Raw genomic sequence first — 12,276 nt, 5'->3', positions numbered from 1 at the left:
TAGTCTAGAACTGTCCGCTGGCATTGGGGAGGTGAAAGCATAAAGGTGGGTCACCCCATGGAGCTGATGTTGAGGTCACAGCACTAGTACACGAGACTATGAGCATTCCCAGATCTTAAGAACCAGCAGGGCTGAGGCGGGGGGCGGGGGCACATGAAATTATTTTTAGCTGATTCCTAAAATGTATATATATATTATTTCATTGTATTCAAATGTTTCACAGCATTGTAACAGTTGCTTTGAAATAAAATATTCAAGAGTACAGAGGAGAGGTGTTATACAGTCTTGTATTCACCTGAGGTCCACAAAAAAATGCAAGACAAAGCAGAAACATTCCTTTGCTTCCTACAGTGATGCATAAGCAACATGATAACTACATTTTTGCTGCTTTTCAGCATCTACGCTGGCATCAAGGCAGCTCAGAATCTGCATCTTAATATCCCCTTTGGTTATGAACAACCAGGCCAACAGCAAATTGTCAGATGGCAGCCCTGACTTAACAATGCTTACTGGCCATTTCTCTTGACTGAGCTTTAATTTATCAAGCACTCAAGCAAATCTGAATTTCAAGGGAGGCTGGACCACCTGGACCCTCGTGCAAGTACACCAACCTCCTCTGGATCTGGGCCAGGACTGCGTGCATTCTTTCACTAAACCACGTGTACTTCTCCTTGGTGATGCAGACGTGGACCAAGCTCCCATCCTTCCAGGGAGCGTGGACGAATCTGCTGCAGTATTTCGCATGGACTGTCTTCTTGTTGGTCTCCTGAGGAAAAGATAGGACAGAAGCCACTCAGAAACAACTAACGGAAAGCCCCGAAGGCATCTCCGCCTCGGCCTTATTTAGACAGCTGCTAGCCCTCACTCCTACTGCAAGATCATTCAATAGTTGGTTCAAGCAAACACGTACCACAGCCTGCTCCATACGGAGCCCTGTGCTGGATGTCATGAATGACAGTCAGAAAGACATGGGTAATCTCATCTGTGCCCCAAAGAATCTAATGTTTCCAGCAAGGAGACACCAAACACACACAGTGATTCATACCCACATAGAAAGTGGCAAGGCAGAGTACCAGGCACCCAGTACCTGGTCCTGGGTTGAGACAGTAATGACTGGACAAGTTTTGGCAAAGAAGAAAGAGTTCACAGAGGACAGGAGGGTCAAGGAGATCCACAGGAGGTGGACTTGAGACACTCCAAGCCTCTTTCCATTGTTACTCCCGGCTCCAAAGGAAGAAAAGCACCTGAGAACCCCATTCCACATCTAGCACCCACTCCTGGACATACAGAATGGGTCAAAGACAAAAGCTTCCCACAGAGAGCTTTCAGAAGGTCTGTTTCTGTCACTCATCCAACCAGCTTATAAATGCATTAAGCACCACTCCACCAGGCCCTCTTCTAGGGACCAGGACAATCCATAAATGAAGACCAAAATTCCTACCTCTGTGGAGCTCACATGACCAGGAAAAGAGCCAGATGATAAAACAATAATCATGTAGCAGATTAGAGGATGACAAATGCTATAGAGACAAATAAGGCGAGGAAGGAGCAGAGAATGCCAAGGGACAGGGGAAGGGTGGGGGCAAGTTGAATCCTAGAAGGGGAAGCCTCAAAGAGAAGGTGAAATATGAGTGACACCTGAAGGAACAAAGCGTGTGGCCATTTGAGGGTCTGGGGGCAATCTGAGGACACAGCCAGGACAAAAGCCCTGAGGTAAGAGTTTGCCAAGCAAGTCTGTGGACTTTGAGGAAGGGCAGTGTAACTGAAATACAGCGAGTGAGGGAAAGAGCAAGACGAAGCTAGAGGAGCAGGAGGAGGAGGAGGGCCAGGAAGCAGATGCTGTAAAACCTAATCACTGATGGAAATGACCCTGGCTTGTCCTCTGAGTGAAAAAATGAAGCATCCAAAGGCCTTAAAGTAAATTCTTAGTGACAAAAATTTTTTAATTGAGATAAAATTGACATTTAACATTATAATAATTTTAGTGTACAACATAGTTATTTGATATATGGATCTACTGTGAAATGATCAAGAGGGATTTTAGGAGTCAAGGAGGAATGGAGGGGGCTCAGAGAAGGGAGGCAGAATCCAGGGGTCCAGGGATGACTGATGGGAGCAGGGTGGAAGCGGTGATGGGATCAGTGCTGATGCTCCCAAGGCAGGCGAGAAGGGGAATAGTGTCTCCACTGCAGTGCAAAGAAGGGAGGAGGACCACGTCGTCTCTCTCAGTCTGACCATGTGCTCCCTACTCTGAACCCCGTCACGGGGCAGTTCTCAACTGTGCTTCATGCATTTCCAAATGGAAACACATGAGACCAAAAGTTATGTGAAAACAGGTGTCCAGCACCAGAATGTCCAAATGGGGAAAGCCCAGTGTTGAGAGCCCAGCAGATCTGAATTCAAGCCTGGCCTCTACCTGCCAGGAGATCTCAGGTAAAGTCATCTAACCTCTCGGAGGCCCTGGGACTTCATTTTCACATCTTTGATATGAGAGCACAAATATTTACCTTGTATATAAAGCAGGTAGGTATTTCATAAATGCTCCTTTCTGACCCACAATGTTTGTGATGAAGAAAACATGGAAGGCAACATCTAGTGGGCATCTCCTAAAGTGCCAGGCATGGTGCTCAGATATGCGATTTTCAAATTTAGACTTTACACCAACCCATGTTACAGATGTAGAGACAATCAATCAGGTTAAATTATCTGTTCCACAGCTCATATTTTGTAACTGATACAAACAGTATTTCTTGCCTGGAGTACTCTTGCCTGGAGAATCCCAGCAACGGGGGAGCCTGGTGGGCTGCCGTCTCTGGGGTCGCACAGAGTCGGACACGACTGAAGTGACTCAGCAGCAGCAGAAACAGCATTTACACGCAGGTCTTCTCATTCAAACCCAGAATACAGTTAGAACCTTACATGGAACAACTGACTGGTTCAAAACTGGTAAAGGAGTATGACAAGGCTGTATATTGTTATCTTGTTTATTTAACTTCCATGAAGAGTACATCATGCAAAATACTAAACTAGGTGAACCACAAGTTGGAATCACGATGGCCAGGAGAAATATCAACAATCTCAGATATGCAAATGATGCCACTCTAACGGCAGAAAGTGAGGAGGAACTAAAGAACCTCTTATGAAAGTGAGAGAGGAGAGTGAAGAAACTGGTTTAAAACTCAACATTCAAAAAACTAAGATCATGGCATCCGGTCCCATCACTTCATGGCAAATAGATGGGGAAACAGTGGAAGCAGTGACAGACCTTATTTTCTTGGACTCCAAAATCACTGCAGATGGTGACTGCAGCCATGAAATTAAAAGACTCCTGGGAGGGGGGTTCAGGATGGGGAACACAAGTACACCCGTGGCGGATTCATGTCAATGTATGGCAAAACCAATACAATATTGTAAAGTAATTAGCCTCCAATTAAAATAAATAAATTTATATTAAAAAAAAGACTCCTTGGAAGAAAATCTATGACCAACATAGACAGCATATTAAAAAGCAAAGACATCACTTTGCCAACAAAGGTCCTTAGAGTCAAAGCCATGGTTTTTCCAGCAGTCATGTTTGGATGTGAGAGTTGGACCATAAAGAAGGCTGACTGCCGAAGAATTGATGCCTTCAAATTGTGGTGCTGGAGAAGACTCTGGAGAGTCCCTTGGAAAGCAAGGAGATCAAAGCAGTCAGTCCTAAAGGAAATCACTGGAAGGCCTGAGGCTAAAGTCGAAGTTCCAGTACTTTGGCTACCTGATGTGAAAAGCAGACTCACTGGAAAAGACGCTGATGCTGGGAAAGACTGAAGGCAAAATAAGAGGTTGGCAGAGGATGAGATGGTTAGGTAGCATCATCCACTCAATAGACATAAATCTGAGCAAACTCTGGGAGACAGTGAAGGACAGGGAAGCCTGGCATGCTGCAGTCCATGGGGCTGCAAAGAGCTGGATATGACTTAGCAACTGAACAACAGAAGTAGCGTTTACACTCGGGTCTTCTCGTTCAAACCGGGTATACTTTCTACCATACCACATTGCCTGGTACATAGTGAAGGCTCAGTAAATATTTTTTAGAGGAATAAGTGATGAGACTAGACTGAGTTTCTGAACATCAGGGCTGGCTTTGTGCTCAAGCAGCATAAGGAGCCATGAATGCAATGTGACTTCATGGGCGCCCCAAAATATTAAGTTGTTAGACTTTGCCTGCAATTCCCTATTAGAAAAGTACTTTTGTTTTCTCCCCTCACCTGCTCATCCATCTTAGAAATGCTTCATAGCAAGGCCTTTTTTGTCATTTATTTCTCAGTGTATTGATTTCCTGGTTCTCTACCTACAAAGCAGTTTTTATAGTTAAAAGTTTATGGGGTTCTGCCCAGTGGGAGTCTAGGGTAACCCTAAATAATCAGTCTCAATTTTAGGTATAAATCCTGTTTCAGATATGTAGCCCCAAATAATACTAAAAGCAAAATTGTCCCTTTCCCATCAGTATTGGTGACAAAGGGTAGCTATACTGCATTTTACAGCTATACTGTATTTTGTAGCTATACTGTAAAAGCTGTTCTCAACTTTTACTATATTAGAACTTGCTAGCATCAGAAATTTGAGGCAAGATTCCCCATTTATAAAGCCAAATTCTTCAAACCATGCTTGTAAAATTTCATTTAAATTTGTCAAGAAAGAAAAGGAGAAAATCAGAATTAGAGAAGACCTATGTATACCACACTATAGGGAGCTTGCAGTAAGCTATGTTCAAATTGACAGGAATCTACATTTTTCAATATTCAGGGCCTAATTATTTTAAAGATGAAAATGTGATTAAGTGTGATTTCCTGAACTAATAATGTTACTGAATAATATCTACAGAATCAGAAGACTGAGCTGGGGGAGGAAACCCACAAATGAGATTTCCCTGCAATGTAGCAATTACTCTGGATCCCAACATGTAAGTCAGGAAACATTTCTTGCATCAATTCTGTATTTTTTATAATTCAATTTTAGTATTTTCCTCTTGCAGTTCATTCTAAACACACAGCAGTAAGAAGGCAAAAACAACATCACGTGGCTAAAGTGGCCCCAAAGAAAAATGGTGCTTCCTTGGGAGGAAATGTGGAATCCAGGGCCTAAGAAGGAGTGTCAAAGGGACTGGAGTTTCGCCTCAGTAGGACTGAGAGACACTACAGTGATGACCCTGACACTGAACCACAGTCTCAGAGGACACATAGAGGACATGACATTCCCTTTCCTAGCAGTCTCTGCTTGGCTGCCATGACTGGCATGGCTGCTCTGTGACTTGCATTTTAGCTCTCATTTCAGTGCATTTCTGGGTTGGGAAGATCCTCTGGAGAAGGGAGAGGCCACGCACTCCAGTATTCTTGGGCTTCCCTTGTGGCTCAGCTGGTAAAGAATCTGCCTGCAGTGTGGGAGACCTGGGTTTGATTCCTGGGTTGGGAAGGTCCCCTGGAGAAGGGAAAGGCTACCCACTCCAGTATTCTGGCCTGGAGAATTCCTTGGACTATACAGTCCATGGGGTTGCAAAGAGTCAGACATGACTTTCACTCACTCAGTGTGGACCTGGATTTTAACCACCTTCTAAAAGAGATTTCCCAGAGAAGGCAATGGCACCCCACTCCAGTACTCTTGCCTGGAAAATCCCATGGACGGCGGAGCCTGGTATGCTGCAGTCCATGGAGTCACTAAGAGTCAGACACGACTAAATGACTTCCCTTTCACTTTTCATTTTCATGCATTGGAGAAGGAAATGGCAACCCACTCCAGTGTTCTTGCCTGGAGAATCCCAGGGACAGGGGAGCCTGGTGGGCTGCCGTCTATGGGGTTGCACAGAGTCGGACACGACTGAAACGACTTAGCAGCAGGAGCAGCAAAAGAGATTTCCATCAGTTTTACAAATTTACAATAATCATTTTATCCTGATGTTTCTGTTTCATATGGAGACCTTTTAGTCTTTCCATAATTCTAAACATTGGATAGCCTTCTTGGTCCTGTTCTACACACTAGCATTTCTCAAAGTGTGACCCATGGACTGGCAGCTTCAGTATCATCTGGTGATTATTATAAAGGCAGATTCTTGGGCCTGGCCTCAAACCCAGTGACTCATGCATGCTAAGGGTTAGAAGCCACTTACACATATATAATGGAATATTACTCAGCCATTAAAAAGAATGAAATAATGCCATTCGCAGCAACATGAATAAACCTAGAAACTGTCCTACTTAGTGAAATGAGACAGAAAAAGAGAAATATAATATGACATCACTTAATATGTGGAATCTACAAATAAATGATACAAATGAATGTATTTACAAAACAGAAACAGACTCAGGGACTTCGAGAACAGAACTTATGCTTAAAGGTGGTGGTGAGGGGAAGAATGGAGGGAAGGGATAGTTAGGGAATTTGGGATCATCATGTACACACTGCTGTATTTGAAATGGATAGCCAACAAGGACTTCCTGTGTACCACAGGGAGCTCTGCTCAATACTATATGGCAGTCTGGATGGGAGGGGAGTCTGGAGGAGAATGGATACATGTATATGTATGGCTGAGTCACTTTGCTCTTCACCTGAAATGATTACAACATTGTTCATCAGTTATACTCCAATATAAAATAAAAAGCTTAAAAAATAAAATAAAGGTTAGGCGCCACTACTGCAGATCATTATCCTTCCACTGCCAGCCAGAGTTGGGCACCTGGAAAAGCTACATTTCTTTCAGAACCATTGTCACAATGGAACTGCAGCTTTCAGAAATTTACAGTATAGACCCTTCCCATGCTATAACCCCTTAGCAAAAATAATTTCATATTTATTGAAAATCCGCTAAATGCTGGCTGGTAGTCACTTGCCAACATTCGTTGGAGCATGGAGAAAGCAAGGAAATTCCAGTAAAACATGTACTTCATTGACTACACGAAAGCCTTTAGCTTCACTGACTACACTAAAGCCTTTAGCTTCATTGACTACACTAAAGCCTTTGACTGTGTGGATCACAACAAATGGTGGAAAAGAGATGGGAATATAATACCACCTTACATGCTTCCTGATAAACCTGTATGAGGGTCAAAAAGCAACAGCTGGAACCACACATAGAACAACTGACTGGTTCAAGATTGCAAAAGGAATATGTCAAGGCTGTGTATTGTCACCCTGCTTATTTAACTTACATGAAGAGTACACCATGTGAAATGCTGGGCTGGATGAATCACAACCTGGAATCAAGACTGCTGGAAGAAATATTAACAACCTCAGACATGCAGATGATATCATTCTAATGGCAGAAAGCAAAGAGGAACTAAAGAGCCTCTCGATGAGGGTGAAAGAGGGTGAAAAAGATGGCTTGAAACTCAGAATTCAAAAAACTAAGATCATGGCAGCCAGTCCCATCACTCCATGGCAAACAGAAGAGGAAAAATTGGAAGCAGTGACAGATTTTACTTTCTTGCTGTCCAAAATCACTGTGGACAGTGACTGAAGCCAGATGCTGCTCCTTGGAAGGAAAGCTATGACAAACCTAGACAGTGTATTAAAAAGCAGAGATATCACTGACTCAATGGACATGAATTTGCGCAATCTCCAGGAGATAGTGGAGGACAGAGGAGCCTGGCATGCTACAGTCCAGGGGGTCGAAAACAGTCGGACACAACTTAGTGACTGAGCAACAATAAGTCATTTGAATAATGTATCTTCAAGATGGTGACAATACAAGAGGACCGCAGAAATGCCTGCTTTGGGGAACATTCACCAGCAGTTTCTCTCTTCCATTCAATATGGGGAAAACAAAGGGTTTGTTTTTTTGACATAATGCCTAGATATCTACAACTCCTGGTTTATATATATAATTATTATCTAATTCACTTATATCTAGAAGCCATTCTCAGACTTGATCTCCACTCCCACAAGTATCATTCAGAGAAGTATAAGGCAGAGAACAGGAGTATCCTTCACAGACAGTCAACCTTGGTCCTGCCCTGGGTCCAACCCTGGTCCTCAATGCCCCACTCAGGGCAGCCCCAACCTAGGGGTTCGCTTCACTTACCGCACTGGTCTGCACCGACTCGTTCTCTGGTTTGGATTTTATATCAACAACTCCATCAGCGTGGCGGAAGGAGCAGTCAGCAATGACATTGTAAAATGACAGCTTCTGGGCTTTCAAACCATATTTCTGAAGCCACTTCTCTGAGTCCCAGGTGTCCTCTGGATTTGACTCATGTGCTCCTAATTGCAGTTGTGGAATCACAGTTCATCAGACATTTATATTACACAAGACTTTCATATGTCATCCTCAACTTAGTATTTTTCCCAAGCTGAAACATATTCCTTGTTAGCTCACATTTGTTGCAGAAGGCACACTTTCCAAAAGCAGGACTAGCAGAGAACTAGTTCACAAGACTGGAAGGCAGGAACCTGCTACTTTTCATTTCACTTCCTCCATTACCTAAGTTGCCTGGACCCATGCGTGGGCGGAGGTGGCTGACAGACAAGGCAAGGTGTCAGAAGAGCATTAGACTTGGGGTCAGAGCTCTGGGTTCAAGTCCTGGCTCCATTACTTACTAGCTTGGGAAAGTTGCTCAAACTTGGGTGAGTCACCCCACTTAAACTCTCTGAGCATCAATAGAATTCTTCACCTGCAGATGGCATCTGCTTGGCCTTTCTAAGCAGGTTGAAGTTATTCAATATGAAAAGTTATGTGAAAGTGTGTTGTAATGAAGAAGGAGAAGGAGGGGCAGGAACTCCTGTGTTAACATGGTGGATTTATCCCTGATTCAGAGCCTGGCTCTCAACAGTACAGGCTCAGGAACCTCCTGTCAGCTCAGGTGCCTGAAGCTGTGTCTGTGACTCACCTCAGGCTCATAGGATCAAGTCTAGAAAGAAGGTCAATTGCCTGAATATCCTTAGCCTTGGGCACATTCCCTTGCTGTTTTCCAAAGCTTACCTGTACTCTGTAAATGTGAGGAGATGTTATGCTTCCTGAGCAGAACACCTTGGTAGCCAGTTTATCATACTAACAGCAAAGTACTTAAAATGTGCTCAGAAACCCTACCACCACCTAAGGAAGAGTGGGGTATCTGAGGGTGGGCATAGAGGAGGCATGGGTGTCTTAAGCTGGCCCGAGAGCTAACTGTACCCCTTTCTTCCAGACTCCATGCTCAGTGGTGGCACATGATGAAAGTGACCAAGCTGGAAGCATTTACAAAATGTGAAAATCAGTGGATGCTACAAATGAGGGCTTTCTTATTCCAGAGAGGGGCTGATAACATTTCTCTACATGCCCTTGGATGGAAGGCAGAGAGGACCCTGAGCTTTTACCCCTAGTGGGACCTAGGGAGGACTGGGAGAAGGTGCTAGGCAGAGAGGTGGTTTTTAAAACAGGCACTACCACATATTAGGTCCACTAGCCCTACAGTTTTGGAGAAGGAAATGGCAACCCACTCCAGTACTCTTGCCCGGAAAAATCCCATGGATGGAGGAGTCTGGTAGGCTGCAGTCCATGGGGTCGCATAGAGTCGGACATGACTTAAGTGACTTAGTAGTAGTAGTAGCCCTACAGTTACTCACTTGGATCAGCCATTCTCAACTCTGCACACTGGAATTCTCTGATGCCTGCCCCCACACACACCATGCATTAGATTCTGTTTTAACTGATCTGGACATTGAGATTTTCAAAGTTCCCTAGGTGTTTAGCCAAGCACTAGGGTAAGAGGAAGAGAGCTTTCTAAATTAAGATTTGGTCATCCCATCATTTATGCTTCTACCAGACTTAAATTATACTTCTAATTAAAAAGTAGCATTCAATGTTGGGGAAATAAAAATATTGCCCATAGTTACCCACTACTATATCTAAGGAGACATATAACTAGAATACTATATGAAGAAATAAAATGCTTGAGAGTCAATTATTTTTCAATGATACATGAAGGCTCTGTCCCTTCATGTTATACTTGTCCTCAAATTCTAATAGAACAACTTTTAGAAAATTAACTCTGAAACCTACTGGGGCTGGAACTTCTCAAAGAAGCTTGATTTTGGCTTTTGAATTTTAATCCCATCTGGCATCAAAAGCCCCTTTGGGCACCATCCCCAATGCCAGCAGTTGGTTTCTATATGGTTCATAAAGTGTCTTTTCACCCCGAACAGGGGGCTGAAATCAGAATTTTCCCAGAGCTTTGGGAAGATCCTGAGGTTCTCCTGCATCACAGGGAAATAGCCTAAAGAGACTGGAGCCATTTTGGTGAGTAGGGTCAAGTTCCTTGGAGAAATCCTTTTGTTGTTGTTGTTGTTAAGTCACTCAGTCATGTCCAAGTCTTTGCGACCCCTGGACTGCAGCACGCCAGCCTTCCCTGTCCTTCACCATCTCCTGGAGCTTGCTCAAACTCATGTCCATTGAGTCGATGATGCCATCCAACCATCTCATTCTCTGTCATCCCCTTCTCCTGCCTTCAATTTTTCCCAGCATCAGGGTCTTTTCCAATGAGTTTGCTCTTCACATCAGGTGACCAAAGTATTCACATTTCAGCTTCAGTATCAGTCCCTCCAATGAATATTCAGGACTGCTTTCCTTTAGGATGGACTGGTTGGATCTCCTTGCAGTCCAAGGGACTCTCAAGAGTCTTCTCCAACACCACAGGTCAAAAGCATCAATTCTTTGTTGCTCAGCCTTCTTTATGGTTCAGCTCTCACATCCATACATCACTACTGGAAAAACCATACTTTGACTATACAAACCTTTCTCGGCAGAGTAATGTCTCTGATTTTTAATATGTTGCCTAGTTTTGTCATACCTTTTCTTCCAAAAAGCAAGCATCTTTTAATTTCATGGCTGCAGTCACTGTCCTCGGTGATTTTGGAGCCCAAGAAAATAGTCTTTGACTGTTCCCATTGATTCCCCATCTGTATGCCATGAAGTAAATTAAAGTGATTTTTTCTAGAAATGCTGGGCTGGAGAAACCCTTTGAGTGTTTTTCTTCAGTTATTGTTGATTACAGTCTAAGACTTTGTCTCTTTACTCCTACTTTATTCTCCTCCCTCCTTTATGATCAGTAGGTACAGTAGGAAATAAACTTCATTCAGTTATTTCCATAGCAACATTCACCCTATCACAGGCTCTGCTCTGTTTTGGTTGCCTTCTTTTAAAAAGACAAGAGTCCTTTATCAATGATAAATTCAAGCTGATCAGAAAAGAACTTCCTAAAAACACATCAATCCAATTCTAAGAAGGGATTTTATAGAGCCAGAGACTAAGTTTTGACTGGGAGTTCCACCCAGGACCAGGAACTGCAGTCAGCCTGGGGGCATGATTCAGGCTTCCAATTACCCTCTAAATGGAGGCTGGGAGGAAGAACCCCAATAACTTGAACCTTATCAAAGAAAGAAGGGGCAGTCAAGCAGGCAAAAACAGAGAGCCCAGGTACTCCAAAGCTGAAGAAAGGAGAGAAAGGGGGAAATCTTTTCACGTTCAGTGCTAATTACACCACCAACACCTGAGCCTCATATCCCAGGGAAGGGACAGGAGAGGGAGTCATCTGTTCATTAGAGTCACTTACTAAGAGGTCTTTCCGATTCCCCTGTGGTTATCTTAATTAAAAATGCTACATAAATTCTCACCTATGGAGCTGAGTATAATACCTTCATTTATGATGGAGATGTGACTTCAGGGCACATCCTGATTACATGGCTTTACCATTCCCCATGACCCATCTCTTAAAGATTCTCCCTCATCCATGGGCAGGAGAATCACATGCTAGATCACATATATGTCACAAGATTAACTTACCTGGCCTCCCTGTCCTACTTAGCCTGTCCACAGAGCCTGACTGAACTTTTCAGCTTTTCCTCGTCCTTTGACACTGAGTTTGGTATTTTGAACCAAGCATTCAGAGTCCAATCTTGGCATGACTACACAATATGATTAAACTAATGATCTCTAGTAAGTCTTAAAATGGCTGTGAAGGTTATTCCAAATAAGGACTTCCTGAAATTTTTTGAGCTGAAGTCTTGAATGTTTTGTGAGAAAAGTCATAATCTTGATTGCCATAACTGGCATACATAAACATAGAATGCTCAGATGTGCCAACAACAAGTCTCAAAACAGTTTAGCACATCAGGAATTATGCATATTCTTAAAAAATTTTTTTTAATTTTTTTGCCACACCACACAGCATGTGGGATTGAACCCATGCCCCCCTGCATTGGAAGCTCTAAGTTTTAACCACTGGACCTCCAGGGAAGTCCTCCACATCTCCTTTTTTACTTTATTTATGA

At 43.3% G+C, this 12,276-nt stretch overlaps 1 protein-coding gene across 5 annotated transcripts in view; it reads right to left on the bottom strand.

Moving 5' to 3' along the window:
* VWA3B (von Willebrand factor A domain containing 3B) overlaps positions 1–12,276 on the bottom strand; it is a 169,272-nt gene that overhangs the window by 102,964 nt on the left and 54,032 nt on the right. For all 5 annotated transcript variants that reach the window (XM_025260668.3, XM_025260670.3, XM_025260669.3 and 2 more), the window contains 2 exons: positions 8,054–8,232; positions 612–766 (listed from right to left, as the gene is read on the bottom strand). In XM_025260668.3, coding sequence (XP_025116453.3) covers positions 612–766; positions 8,054–8,232 — 334 coding nt within the window. The remainder of the gene's footprint in view (positions 1–611; positions 767–8,053; positions 8,233–12,276) is intronic.

This window comes from Bubalus bubalis, chromosome 12, assembly GCF_019923935.1.
Source record: "Bubalus bubalis isolate 160015118507 breed Murrah chromosome 12, NDDB_SH_1, whole genome shotgun sequence".
NCBI lineage: Eukaryota > Metazoa > Chordata > Mammalia > Artiodactyla > Bovidae > Bubalus > Bubalus bubalis.
The sequence above is the reverse complement of the archived record's forward strand: the minus strand, read 5'-3'. Positions and strand labels throughout refer to the sequence as shown.